We start from the raw sequence: 14,618 nt of genomic DNA, 5'->3' as shown, positions 1-14,618 counted from the left end.
GTCACCTGGGAATCCTCTGGCTCCCATTTGTGCAGAGTATTTGCACTAAATGGTCACAAAGCAAGCTGCATTCTAAACAGAAAGACCAATTTTATTCAGCTATGAAATATAGCCCAGGCTTAGAAGGCAACCATTTTTCAAATGCTGCTTTTTGGCAATTTTGGTGAGTCGTAAAAACATATCAAATGACAAGAGAGCGGATGTTCCATGGAAAATACAGGTTTAGTGTTCTGCGAAGTTGAACAGTTCACACTTTCTAAATACAGAATGGGGTATTCCTCCTTGTCAACAGGGTGAGTGCGGTATCTCCAGCAAATTTGCAGCTTGACTCCTGTCCCCACCACTGACACACCCCACCACTTGACAATGATCAAGTGTTCTTACACCAGGACCTGAAATTTCCAGTGACTCTTACATCATTGCCAGAGACCCAGCATAGTATATTGATTCAGAGAACAAGTTATAGCTCACTTGAATCAAATCTCACCTTTGTCATGTGCTCACAAGTACAGCCTCAGCCCCATCCCTCCCCGCTTCACCCATCCAGTCCTGAACATGGGAATCATACCAGTTTGCCTCAAGCTCAGTTGCTACCAGGGTGAATAGCTTTCTGGCACAGCAGGTCAACTCTAAAAGGAAAGAGAGAACACAAAAAGTGTAGCCTTTTTTCCCAAGGAAGTTATTAGAGACTTTAATGTGACAAGACACTTCTGATTCAGACCACTCCAAAGCCATGCAATGCAGCATTGTACATTAATTCCAGCACTACCTTCCCAAGGAGAAAAATATAACTAAATACACTTAGTCCTTTGAAAGCCCAAGAGAAGCAAAAACAAACTCAACTGTTGCATTATATGGAATATGTTGAAAATAAAGAAATTTTATATGATAAGCATTATATGGAATGTGTCATCATTTTATTTATAAATTTCACTGTGGGAAGCCAGAAACAGCTTCAGAAGTAGCATTTCCCCCTACCTCAATTACTTTCATCTAGCTGCAAGAGGGGATATATTTTCCTTTTTCTTTGCAACTGAAGACAGTGTACTATTGTTTGTTTCCTTCTAATCTCAACATTAAAATCTAAAAACATAAGTTTAATGGAGTTTCTAGGAGCTTCAAAACGTGCACACGCAAGCCCCCATGCCCATCAGTGTAACTGCTCTTGCTCCAATACGGAACACCAGCAAAAAATTAGCAACAAGGATGCCTGAGCCAAGCATCATCAGGTTCTTCAGATCACAAGAGCTCATTTGCATCCACAGCAGATTTGCACACAATAATTCCTGTTCTACTTTCAATGGGAAGAGAAAAATTTACTTGATAGATTTCAGGACAGGAAGCTGCTTTCTACTGAATCAGACAGACCCTTGGTCCATCAAGATCAGTATTGACTACTCAGAATGGCAGTGGCTCTCCAGGGTCTCAAGGCATAGGTCTTTCACATCACCTACCACCTGATCTTTTTAGCTGGAGATGCCAGGGACTGAACCTGGGACCTTCTGTGTGCCAAGCAGATGCTCTACCACTGAGCCACAGCAGAGGTTTCATTTGAGGCTTTTCACTCACTGCCAAAAAGAGGGCATGAATTGTAGAGGAGACAAGCCTTCAGAATGTCTCCTAGAATAGTGCCCAATTGGTATGTAATACTATTAAGACATTAACTTAAAAGATCAAGTGGTGAAATTTGCAGTTTCCTCCCATTTCCAGCCTGTGGTCACCTTGTGAGTCTGGGGAGAGGAATTAAACCAATCTGAGGGGACAGGGAGAAGGGTAAGGTTCCAGCCAGAATATAAACAGACGCTGCCCTCAACCAAAAGCCTGATGGAACATCTCTGCTTTACAGGTCCTGCAGAATTACATAAGATGCTGCAGGGCCTCTGATGTTGTTTGGCAGATAGTTCCACCAGGTTGGGGCCAGGAATGAAAAGGCCCTGGTCCTGGTCAAGGACAGCTGGATGCCTCTGGGGCCAGGGATCACCTGCAGATTGTTATCTGAGGAGCATAACCAGGGACGTACTGGAGGAGACAGTCCTGAAGATACATTAGCCCCAGACTTCTCAAGGCTTTGAACTTGACACAGTACTCCAATGGAAGCCAGTGCAGCTGGCACAGCACAAGTCGTATATATACAGTCCATGGCATTCCCATCATGACTTACATTGCCACATTCTGGATCAGCTGGAGCTACCGGGTCAGTCTCAAGGGCAGGCCAGTGTAAAGCGAGTTACAGTGGTCTATCCTGGAGGTGACTACTGCATGGATTACCATGGCAATGTCAAGGCGTGACAGGAAAGGTGCCAGCTGCCGAGCCTGCCGTAGGTGGAAGAATGCCAGCCAGGCAGTATTTGTGATCCGGGCCTCCATATTCAAGGATGTATCCAAGATCAAGTCCAAACTACTGATGGACTATATCAGCATCACTGGCATCCCGTCAAGAGCAGGAAGTCTGAACTTCAGCCCTGAAGACTTCCCCCCAGCCACAGAACCTCTGCCTTTGTTGCATTCAGTCTCAGCCTTTTTTTTTTTAACCATCCCAATTGGAGATCGGAGACTGGCTTGCTAAAAGTCCACTTCACTTGGGGTTGAGATGAGGTTTAAACCAGCAACTTTCAGACTCAGCTTCTTGGCCATTGTGCTTGGGCTGTACCACTTTTGACTGCAGGTTGAAAGGACTGTGTGTGTATTTGAATAATCCCCCCAGAAAAATGTTTCCTGTATATAGGAAGACGGCTAGTCAATCATCCCTTTTCTTCTTGCCAGCTGTGCTTCTATGCGCAGGGAGAAGCAGTCAACCCCAGAAACTCTCTTCCTATAGTGTATGCCTGTCATGGAGTGGTCTTGCCTGGATGACACAACTGAACCCAGCTGGATGGTGTGTCCTATGAATTTTTCTCATGCTCAAATATGTAATAGAGGTGAAATGGGAGCACATTCGGCCAGTGCTGAAAGTGCTGCACTGGCTACCTGTTGTGTTCTGAGTCCGTTTCAGGGTGTTGGTATTGACCTTTAAAACCCTTTATGGCCGGGGTCTGCCTATCTACAGGACCGTCTTTCTCTGCATGTTCCCCAAAGAGCATTTCATTCAGGGACACAAAACCTACTGTCCATCCCCAGACCAAAGGAAGCCAGGCTGTGTTCTACACGGGCTAGCTAGGGTCTTCTCAATAGCAGCACCAGAAATGTGGTCCCATAAGGGCCCTGCAGGATCTCTCTCTATTACGCAGGGCCTGTAAAACAGAATTATTCTGACAGGCCTTCAACATCTAACCCGGAGAGGACTGTCACCCTACACCACTGAGAAGCTATGATCATTATAGGATCACTATTTGAAATGATATTGTAGTTGTACAGCACCATAAAATGTTTTAAAATGTTTTAAATGTAATTGTATTGTATTGGTTTTAAATTTTAATTATATATCTGAACTGACTGTTAGCTGCCCTGAGTCCACTTGCAGAGAGGGCAGGGTAAAAATCCAAAGTAATAATAATAATAAAACCCACAGCCAGATTTTGTGGGGCAGTATCCAGGTGACCTTCCAATACTGGTGACACGCAAGCCCAAAACTTCATGCCAGCTGGGTGAGGGGGCACATAAAAATGTTAAATAACATTGGGGAAAGAAATGCTCCCTACAAACCCCACACATTATGGGGTATCTGGAGGACATATTCTCTCCCAGCACCACCCTCTGTCCCCAACCACAGATAAATGAGGTAAGCCATTGAAAGGCTACCCCACAAACTCACACAATGGCAAGGTGGTTGGTCAAAAGACTATAATCGACCATGTTGAATGCTACTGTAAGATCTAATAGAAGCAGCAGTGCCGACCCACCTCGAACCAGCTGTCTACCAGAGTTGTCTGCCAGGGCAACCAATACCACCTCTGTCCTGTGGCCGGCGCAGAAGCCAGACTGGAATAGATCCAATGCCGATGTGTCATCCAGGAAACCCTGGAGCTGTTCAGCTATCACCATCTCAATTGCCTTACCCAGGAAAGATAAATTCCAAACTGAGCCATAACTGGTCGGATCAGAAGGATCCAAGGTTAGCTTTTTAAAGAGTAGTGAAACCACAGCAAACATTGGCCATGTAAAAAGAAGGCAAGCAGCGGCCATGAAAGAATATGGCCAAGATCCTGGCTCTATAGACAAAGAGGGGAAAGTTCTGCGGTGAGTGGTACAACCTGGTTAAGACTCAGGAAGGACAAGGAAGGTTTTGAACATCTTCAAGGATGCAATCTTAAGCATGCAGGGTGGATACCAGACCCTGGAACTACCCTGGAAGTGCAGAGGGGAAGCTTCCTCTATCAGGAAGTAAGCTCATTACTTATCCTGGGAGTAAGCCCCATTGAACATGGACAGATTTACTTTTGAGTAGACATTTATAGGATTATGCTGCAGGCAGCTTCTGGAGGCCCACCATGTTAGACTGATAAGCACAGTACAAAGTCAGAAGGGCACTATGATGCTTTTTTCATGGAAAACCAGTGTGGTGTAATGGTTAGATTGTCTGATTAGGATCTTTGAAACCTAGATTAGAATGCCTATTCTGCCATGGAAATTCACTGGGTCACGGGTGACCCTGTGCCATCCATACACACTCAGCCTAACCTACTCACAGGAGTGCTGAGGGGCTAAAATGCAGGATAATTACTTAAGCTGCTTTGTATCTCCTCGCTGGGGGGGGTGGGGGATCAGGTATAAATGAGTAAGTCAGCAAATAAAAAAATTTTCACCCCAGGGCTGTTTTAGCTTCCCAATGCTCTGGTATTCTCCTGGCCACAAAAGTCAGACCAATTCACTCTCCAGGGAAGCAAGTAAACTCATAGGGAAGGTTCCACAGATGGCAAAACATAAAAACACACTATGGGTTAGATCATGAGGATACATTCTAGCATTGCTTTCCCCCACAGCAAAAAGCCTTGCTGGGTTCTCAAGGTGTTGTGGCAGGAAAAGGTTTCCTGCACTGGGGGAAAGTGTTGCCATTAGTGGTATGTATCTACAAGATTAAATCATGCAAGCTCCTATACATAAGACCAGCACTTTGATGGGAAAATGAAACTCTTAAGATCTAGCATGAAATATGTAAGTGTCAACGCAACCAAGCAACTGAAACTTATCTCACACTAACTGAGGGTGGGTGGATTATGGTAGCTCTGGTTTCAACGTTATTGGGCTATAGCTAAAATATTTTAAAAAGCAAGAAAAAGGGCAAAACAGTGATCCACATACGTTTTTTCACAATGACAAAAGCAGGCAAAAGTCTGTTACAGTTCCTGTTTATTGCTTTCCAATGAGAAGCTATTTAGAACCTTCCTAGGCAACAGTAGGAGCAAAAAATTAGGTCATTTTCACTCCGCTGCTGCCACCATCGCCTGAAAAAGAAACCGCAATTACAGTTACTCAGCAAGGCAGAAGCTACACAATTTTTTTCCTGGGGGGGAGGGAGGTGGGAGAAAGAAGAGAACTCTATAACTGGGCCTTGAAAGGAAGACTTAGGGGAAAGCAGGGAAGATACTGGCAAGCAATAAACCTTGTTGGAATATGTCTGTTAACTACAGAGTGCAGTTTCCTGACTGGGGGAAAGTGTTGCAGCTAGTGGTATGTATTTGCAGCATCAAATAATGCAAGTTCTTTTACAGAAGACCTACACTTTGATGGACAAATGAAACACTTACGGTAAATATCTCATGCTAGACCTTAAGAGTCAGGGCAACCAGGCAACTGGAACTTACCTGAACCATTTAATCAGACTGAACCAGACTTAATCATTCCCTCATTTTTGACTCTGCAGAGAAGGCTCAAAACCAGTCTTAGAGAACAAAAATGGATTGAAGGCCCACTCATGGAGACCACCTTCCCTCTTCTGGAGCCACTCACCTAGAGCTGCAGCATGCTACTAGCTGCAGCATGATACTAGCAAAGATACTGAGCACTAATGACTTTTAATACTCTCTTGTCCTCCTGCTTTCACAAGGCCACAGATTCTGGGCTTCCCAGTTTCAAGAATGATTTTGGCTGTGACTCTTGCTCAAGCACCCAATTCAGCTTTATCATGGAGACCAGAAACAACTCCATGGTCATGTTTTGAGTCTCAATGACCAGAAAGTTGATTTTGGGGTGAGTACAAGATGCTGCTAGGGTTGCCGCCGCCACCCTTCTGGAGGCAGGCAATCCCCCACCCTCTGCCCAGTTAGCTGGCCAGCAGAGGGACTTACTGGGAACAAGAGGGGGTCCCAGGCTACACTGCCAACAATGTGAAAATTGCCATGTCATCGATGTGGCTGGAAGTGACGTCGCCACATCAATGACATGGCAATGCTCTGGTATTCAGGCAAAAACTCTATGGTGAAACCATTTTTACAAGTGTTTTTGTCCTAATACCAGAGAACATAAGAACACAAGAGAAGCCATGTTGGATTAAGCCAATGGCCCATCTAGTTCAACACTCTGTGTCACACAGTGGCCAAAAAAACCCAAGTGCCATCAAGAGGTCCACCATTGGGGTTAGAAGCCCTTCCACTGTGCCCCCCCCCAAGCACAAGAATACAGAGTATCACTGCCCCCAGACAGAGAGTTCCAACAATAATCTGTGGCTAATAGCCACTGATAGACCTCTGCTCCATATGCTTATCCATTCCCCTCTTGAAGCTGTCTATGCTTGTAGCCACCACCAGCTCCTGTGGCAGTGAATTCCACCTTTGGTTGAAGGGAGCATCAACACATTCTTGCAACATTATGCTACTTCCAGCACACACCAGAAGTGACACTGCAATGTTGCCAGCAACATAGCCTGGGCCTCTCTCCCACTCCTGGCAAGTCCCCCCCACCCCCCACCAGCTGCCCAGAGGGACATGGCAACTCTAGATGCTACTGATGGTAAACTAACATTACAAGTAGAGATGTGAAGGCCTTATTCCACCCCCCAATAAAAAGACCTTTTTAATGGCAAAATTGGGAAATTTGGGGGAGTGCTGAAAAAATTGCTATGACATATTTTTTTCTGCTTGGAAATGAGCAGAAAGGTTTTTTTAAGACAATGTTTTATTCGTTCCAAGCGTATAGCATGAAAAAGACCCTGCCTTCCCCCCACCCCACACACACACTATTTTTCTATTTCCAATTTCCTTTAGCACAATAAAGTCATTTTACCTCTTTTGGAATGAATGAACAGTATTATGATAGCCTAAAGGTTTAAAAAGGTAAAGGTAATCCCCTGTGCAAGCACCAGTCGTTTCCGATTCTAGGGTGACATTGCTTTCACAATGCTTTCCTGGCAGACTTTTTACAGAGTGGTTTATCATTGCCTTCCCCAGTCATTTACACTTTACCCCCCGCAAGTTGGGTACTCATTTTACTGACCTCAGAAGGATGGAAGTATGAGTCAACTATGAGCCGGCTACCTAAACCCAGCTCCCACTGGGATCGAACTCAGGTCGTGAGTAGAGCCTGGACTGCAGTACTGCAGTTTACCACTCTGTGCACAGGGTGCAGTAATTTGTATTTGCAATATTGCTTTTTGAAAACTAATGCATTGATATTTCTAAATTCCACAAATATCCCAATCAATACAACCGTGTGTGCTAAGAGCTCTGACCTGAATGGGCCAGACTACCCAATCTTGTCAGATCTTAGAAGCTCAGAAGGGTCTGCCCTGGTTAGCATTTGGATAGGAAACCACCAAAGAAATCCAGGGTCACTACACAGAGACAGACAATGGAAAACCACCTCTGAACATCTCTTGCCCTGAAAACTCTATGGGATCGCCATAAGTTAGCTGCAACTTTACGGCACTTTTCACACCACCACAAGGTAAGTGAGTTCTACGTAATGTCTTTGTTAAAATGGCAATATACACCTGGGTTTTAAAAGAACAAAGTATTTAATATATTCAATTTCCTCCTAAAATGGTATCACACTATTTGCACAGCTTTAAAGGTTCTGGAAGTTTTGCATCTTTAATTACAAGTCAGAGATCCAGATTCCGATAATTCAACTATTCTATTTATGAAACTCGCTCAAACTTCTGCTGTTGATTCCAAAGGCACTGTTGGCCAATGTTTTGCACTCCACCGAGCTGTACAATAGAAGATTGTCTATCTGTGCTCCTAGATAATTTCAACTTGTTTGTTAATTCATCTTCTTTACACACAGCACACACACTTGCACACAAACTTTCTCCAAGTTAATGATATATTTTTTAAATAAATAATTCTATGTGGCAAGATGATAAATGATACACGCTGATGCAAGTTAACCCTGTAAGTCCTGCAAATCAGCATGCAAGGAAAATCAGATCTCCTAACATTTCCCAAACATAATTGGATATACAGGCTTTAAGGCAAATCAACTGTCAAATAACTATCTCAGAATGCTTTAGAAAGCTTTGGAAGTCTAACACACAGACACATATATCTTACCTAGGATCGTCTTCCTAAGAATTCCTTCAACAGAATCCTGATCAATTATCTGTGTGATGTTTTATAACAGCCACCAACCTGGATAAATCACTATAACCTTATCATGAGATAATTCTATAAATGTGATTGGTTCTCAAAATAATCATGAGATCATACACAGGTGCCTTAAAATATTTATTTATTTATTACTTTAAAATATATCTGATAATGCTAATTAATTTTCTGCAGCAAGATTTTACTAGTAATTAAAAGGCAATTACTCTATTCTTTCTTCAGCTACATTCATTGGCTGTCAAAGATTTTAAAAATCTTATACTTTTCCTGACCAGCTGAAGAACTTTCTTCAAAAGTTATAAAAATAGATACAAATACATACGTTTTAGCAGGTATATTGTGACAAAAACACTGCAAACTATGCCCCCTCCCCTTTGTCAACTATCTGCCTCCTAGAACTTTTGTCCCTTCGTTTGTCTTAATGTCCTTGTGTGGCTTCATTTCTCCAGCTCAATAAAAGAAATCCCTCCAGTTCCCTTACAACATCTGCACCAACAATGTTCAAAACCAGATCACACAATGAAAAGAATGAATGTTCATGAACATCTGCCACTTCACAGTAACTCTCCAAGCATGAAACTATTCTTGCTGCATGTATCTTCCTGCATCACATGCAATCACCACTTATTGGTCTACCTGAGCTACAGCAATCTAAAAGGGAGCTGGTATGATTCTTCAGGACTAGGTGGCACTTATCCCTCCTAATTAGGATGCTAAGAACAGCAGAAGGAGGCTTACAAGCCATCACACAGCCAGAACTGTTTAAAATGTAGATATGAAAATGATGGAAGCTACAGCACTTCAAATTCCTGTTTTATGCAAAGTGTGTGAAATTAAATGCTACTTCATTAGCACTGGGAAAATAATTAGCTGGTTTATATAATGCAAAGGGAGGCCACGAGTGAGGAAGATAGGAAAGGAAGCAACAAGACAATAAACTGCCATCTAATTTGGCAATCCAGCAACCTTCCATTCTGTAAGAACTCTGTCTCTCTCCTCAAGTCTCTTCTGTCTCAATAGAGAATGAAGAGACAGCATTTGTTTGGGGGCCTCAGAGTCTAATCATCCCTTTGGCACAAAGTCTAGTCCACTTTAAGGTACAATCTTTAACACATTTATCTGGAATTAAGCCCCCACTGAAAGTCATTGCACATCTCTGCAAGTAAAGGAGCTCTGGCTCTGTCAATTAGCTACAAGCACTTATGTTCAGCACCACACATTTTGTTTCACACTGAACTGCCTCCAAGTCATTTCACATCTTGAATATACCAGTCTCCCCATACAAGCATGATTTTATTTCCAAAACTACCCTAGTTTCTATGGATTAAAAGCTCACTCTGTTCGTCACTAAACAACATTAAGTTTTCTTGCAGCCCATGCAGTATTTTTACTTCTTCTCACCACCACCAACATCAACTGGCTGAGAAGTAAGTTTGTAAGATTCAAGAATAGCCAAACTCTGGCTTTTTCAGAAACTGGAAAAGTGCCTATACTGAGAATTTCCACAAATAAGCAAAGTCATTGCCTTATCAGTTCTCCCTGTCAGTCCAAGAAGCATTGCCTGTCTTCTTGGAAGGCCACCTCTACCCATACCCACACCTACTGTAGAAACCACTACACTCCCAAGGCCAAGGTATAAAGTGTTATAATAGCAGTAGATGCTACAGAAAGTTTATGCAAATTCACAAGTGGTCACAACAACACTAAACCAGCGGTAGATACAATAAAAGCCCATACACTAACCAGACCAATAAAATTAATCTTATTATGTGACACATAATATTTTACACAGCTCAAAGCACATGAACAGGCTGCACCATCTTTTGTGCAAAACTGTTCTGAGAGAGGCTCAAAGGCATTATTAAGGTAGGCTGAAGAAAGTATCTCAAAGAACTTTCAGGATTAACTTCCGGTGAAACTGAGGACTCATGCTCTTCCATAACCAGGACTTATATAGTATTTTGAACTTCCTTAAAGCTGACTTAATTGTTCTGTCAAATTTAACCTGTCAGCAAGCGAAACCAGACAAATTTCTGCATTTTAACACAAGTTTGGGAGCCTACAAAAAGCCTCTTTCAAACAATCAGAATGCTATGCTTTATTCTGTGAGGTAAAAGAGAATACAGAAAAATGTATAAACCAATCAAGCAGCAAACTATCTGAGCAACCTCAAAACGCAAGACTGAGGATTATAGGACAATGTGGGCCATTCTAAGAACACAAATATTTTCCAGTTAGTTTCATTGCTATAGTTAAGTAGCCAAAGTTAGCCAACCTATGAGTTTATTTGAAACCATTTATAACTCCCAATATCCTGATGCAGTGAAATTTAATATGGATCTCATGTCTTATTCAATCCTGTAATTCTCTTAGTGCTTAACTGTTAATAAATCTAGGAGACTTGCACATGGAGGGGGGGAGAGGGATTCTGTGAGCCTGGGAAAAAACACATACTCCCAGTCGCCTTATTAACACTTTTTATTTCCCCCTGGCAGTATTAAAAGCTGAGAACTACTGTAGTGGGGATTATTTTACAGAGATTTTGGGTCCCTCACAGAGCAGATACTGAGATCTGGCTGGTTTTCAGATCTTGCTCCTACTGAGCAATAGCAAGACTACATCTGTACTTTAAGATCTTAGTACTCAGTAAACTGTCCATCCAGACAAGCAACTGACTGAAGACAGCAAGGTAGAAGAGTCGCCAGCATGTTCTTCTCAAAAGATGGGAAATACAAAGTGGCTTAAATCATCTTTGTCTCTTGTTGAGGCAAGTCAGAATGGAGTAGGCAGGTACACATTCTCAGATTCACAGACCTCTTCCCAAGATTATCCAATTGCTACAGAAGAAAGGTAGGGCTGGCCTTAACATTGCAGCTGGAGGTGCAGTACACAAGGTTGGATTCATTCAAGATCACTCTAGGAAACAATTATAACAAGAGCCTCATGAGCCATCACTTCCATTAAGTGTATGTGTGAAGTTCTTGTCCTGTGAAACTCAGATGTAACACACCAACCAGACTATCCCAAACCAAGTCTCCTCTCTCCCTTTTGTGCTTCATATTCCACTGCTAACATAGGAAGGATCTCAAATAAGCCAGGCAAACACATTTTTAGAAGCGCACATACAGCAGCAAAGTTGAAAATGACACAAAAAGAATGACACAGCCCCCAAGATTTCAGTAGATAAACTGATGCTAACTTCTTAACTACATCTACAAATATATTCATAAGAGCCCTGTGGCGCAGAGTGGTAAACTGCAGTACTGCAGCCCAAGGTCTGCTCACGACCTGAGTTCAATCCCATTGGAAGCTGGGTTCAGGTAGCCGGCTCAAGGTTGACGCAGCCTTCCATCCTTCTGAGATCAGTAAAATGAGTACCCAGCTTGCTTGGGGTAATGTGTAGATGACTGAGGAAGGCAATGGCAAACCACCCTGTAAAGAGTCTGCCAAGACAATGTCATGATGTGACGTCACCCCATGGGTCAGTAATGACTCAGTGCTTGCACAGGGGACTACCTTTACAAATATATTCAGTTTCTGAGTAGAATGGGAACTTCTGGAACAGGATGGCAGAAGAAAGACACTACTTCTCCCTTTAAAAGACATGCCCACATATTTCCTCCCCTCCAATTTTGCTCCTGCAAACAGCTGCCACTACTTTCAGACCAACTTAATTCCATCACTCTGTGGCTGAACATCCCATCTGGCTACTCCAGACAAAGTGAGTAAGGCTGCAGAAGTCCAAATGTATGGCACAGTTGAATGTCCCCCTTCCCTTCCATTTCTCACAAGTAGTTTCTCAAGTATGGGGACAACAACATCAGAATTCTAGGTTACCTAGAAAAAAAATAGTTCAAGATTCTCCATACTAGAAGCCCAAATAGCCAGGGACAGAGGATGTTATCCACCTTGCAGCATACCAAACCCCACAAAAATTAAGCGCCAGAGTCATGCCAAGATAAATCTCTAGGGCTGAAAACAGAAGAAGCAGTCTTTATAAGAAAAGCCTCTACCACCACCTTCCACACTTCCAGAGAAATCTATGCTGGCAAAACTCTTTTCTGAATCACTGGTGTTGCCACCTCTCTTTTCTTCAAACTTGTTCTTTTCATAACAGTTCTTGGAATACAACAGGCACTATATTCCCAGGGCAGCAACCATGCTCCTTGACTGTCTAACCTGTCCTGCCTCTGCTGGACTTGTTTGGCATGAACAGAAATGTTTAAGAGACCCCCAGAGAGCAATTCATGCAGGGAAAGCTTGCACAGAATGTCACATGCACAGAACCCTCCCTTTGCCACACTCCACACATTTTTCAAAATAGAAAAAACAACAACAGATTATCTCACTACAAAAACATTGCAAATATTGTCATGTTTCCCTTGTGCGAAATGTTTACATTTAAAAAAAAAAAAAACCCAGCCCGCAGAAGATACATGCACTTCAAGAAGTGATGGGTGGTTCTCTGCCCTCTAAAAATTAAATCAATAAAAATAAATTCATGACCATCCCTCACCCCCAAAATTCTCCTCTCACCCTTCAGGCACAAACACGTCTCAAACTACACCCCCTCGGCAGCGCCAATGAGCAAGGCCAGCTGCTGTCAGGCATCTTCTACCCAATACACATACGCCGCTCTTGCACCCGAGACTGAAGTGAGGCCGCCTCACAGAAGAGCCTCCTCCCCAGAGGGGAACGGTTGCCTCCTTTCCAAGGTGTCAGGGGTTGGGGAGCGGGGGCTTCCCACATGGAGACTGTCTTTTTGGCACTCCCTTCCTCATATTATGGTATCTGTGGATGAGCAAAAGTCAGCCTCCTCCCTGTGGGATATCCTCACACAAACTCCCCCCTGACGCTGCCCCTCCCCCCTCGAGGGGACACTCCCCGTTGGGGGGCACTCAACTGTTTCCCTCCCTTCTACGCCGCTCACTCACTTGATGCGGGATCCCATGGTCTCTGAGGGGGCCGCATGGGCCCGCGGGAGGCGCCTACGGAAGAAGGGGGCGTCGATGCTTCTTATCACTCCATCCTGCTCAGGCGCCAGGCAGAATCAAGCAGCACGACGGACAAGGCGGGAGGGGAACGAACAGCGGCGGGCCGGAAGTGCGCACTGGGCACTACTGGGAAATGTAGTCATTCTAGCCGCCCAGAAGACCGGAAGCAGCTCAAGCCGCTGTTGCCATAACTACCCACGCTATGCAAACAAGGGTCTTCTGGATCTACGGAAAGGTTGAGAAGGACTCCTAGGACCGGAGCTCGCGTGAGCACAGTAGACTGTCATTTTAAAGCCACTTCTTGACGATGTTGTTGAGAAATCTGCAACAAGTACTAACTGTAATAGCCCACGTTTATTTTATGTATTTTTTACATTTGTAAAAAAAAAAACTTTCCCTTTCCATCCGTTCTTTTTAAAATGTGCATCAGTCTAAAACACAAGGCAAAGTTTTAATAACTGTTTTTAAAATCATAAACCATGTATATCATATTATTTGTAGGAAGCCAAAGAAATATGTTTGTATAGACTGTAAAATATATATGAAATCTGGGGTGCATTCCAAGGTGGTGGAGGAGCTGAATGTGCAGGGAGCCAATGGGGCATTCCATGACCCTGGGAGTAGGTGCCATATTGTATGACAGAACTGGATCTACATGTTTTTGAGGGGGGAGGGGTTAAAAATCCCCATGGACTCAAAGAATAGAATAGAATGGACTCCATATCCAATCTGGAGTCACTGGACTTCTGTTTTGTTCAGCTGCAAAACATAACAGAGGTCCAGTGACACCTTGAAGACTGACACACACACACACACCCCATATTGATACCCTAGGATTGCCAGCTCTAGGTTGGGAAATTTCTGGAGACTTGGGGAGTGGGGTTTCCTACCTGGAAACTGGCAGCCTTCCTACATGCACACACTCTGCTGTACCACTTGCACAGGAAACTGGCAGGTGGGTAATCCAAGGCAGAGATGAGGCTGCTCTGGCACAGGAGGAGCTGTTAGATAATATATATATTATCTTTAAATGTGCCAACTATTCCTCCTTATGGGGCAATATCCCTTCACTCACCAGGCGCAGGATATTCCACCTCTTCTTGTGTAGCAGAGTTTACAGATGAGTCCAGTGTAAAATCATTTC

General features: G+C 43.5%; 1 protein-coding gene across 12 annotated transcripts in view; it reads right to left on the bottom strand.

The window, feature by feature from the left end:
* Positions 1–13,584, bottom strand: part of DENND1A (DENN domain containing 1A) — a 373,611-nt gene extending 360,027 nt beyond the window's left edge. For all 12 annotated transcript variants that reach the window (XM_060251436.1, XM_060251437.1, XM_060251442.1 and 9 more), the window contains exon 1: positions 13,415–13,584. In XM_060251436.1, coding sequence (XP_060107419.1) covers positions 13,415–13,431 — 17 coding nt within the window. In that variant the 5' untranslated portion in view covers positions 13,432–13,584. The remainder of the gene's footprint in view (positions 1–13,414) is intronic.
* Between the last annotated feature and the right edge of the window lie 1,034 nt (positions 13,585–14,618).

The sequence above is a fragment of the Heteronotia binoei genome, chromosome 12 (genome assembly GCF_032191835.1).
Source record: "Heteronotia binoei isolate CCM8104 ecotype False Entrance Well chromosome 12, APGP_CSIRO_Hbin_v1, whole genome shotgun sequence".
Taxonomy (NCBI): domain Eukaryota; kingdom Metazoa; phylum Chordata; class Lepidosauria; order Squamata; family Gekkonidae; genus Heteronotia; species Heteronotia binoei.
Note: the sequence above shows the minus strand (reverse complement) of the source record. Positions and strands in the feature narration are given on the sequence as shown.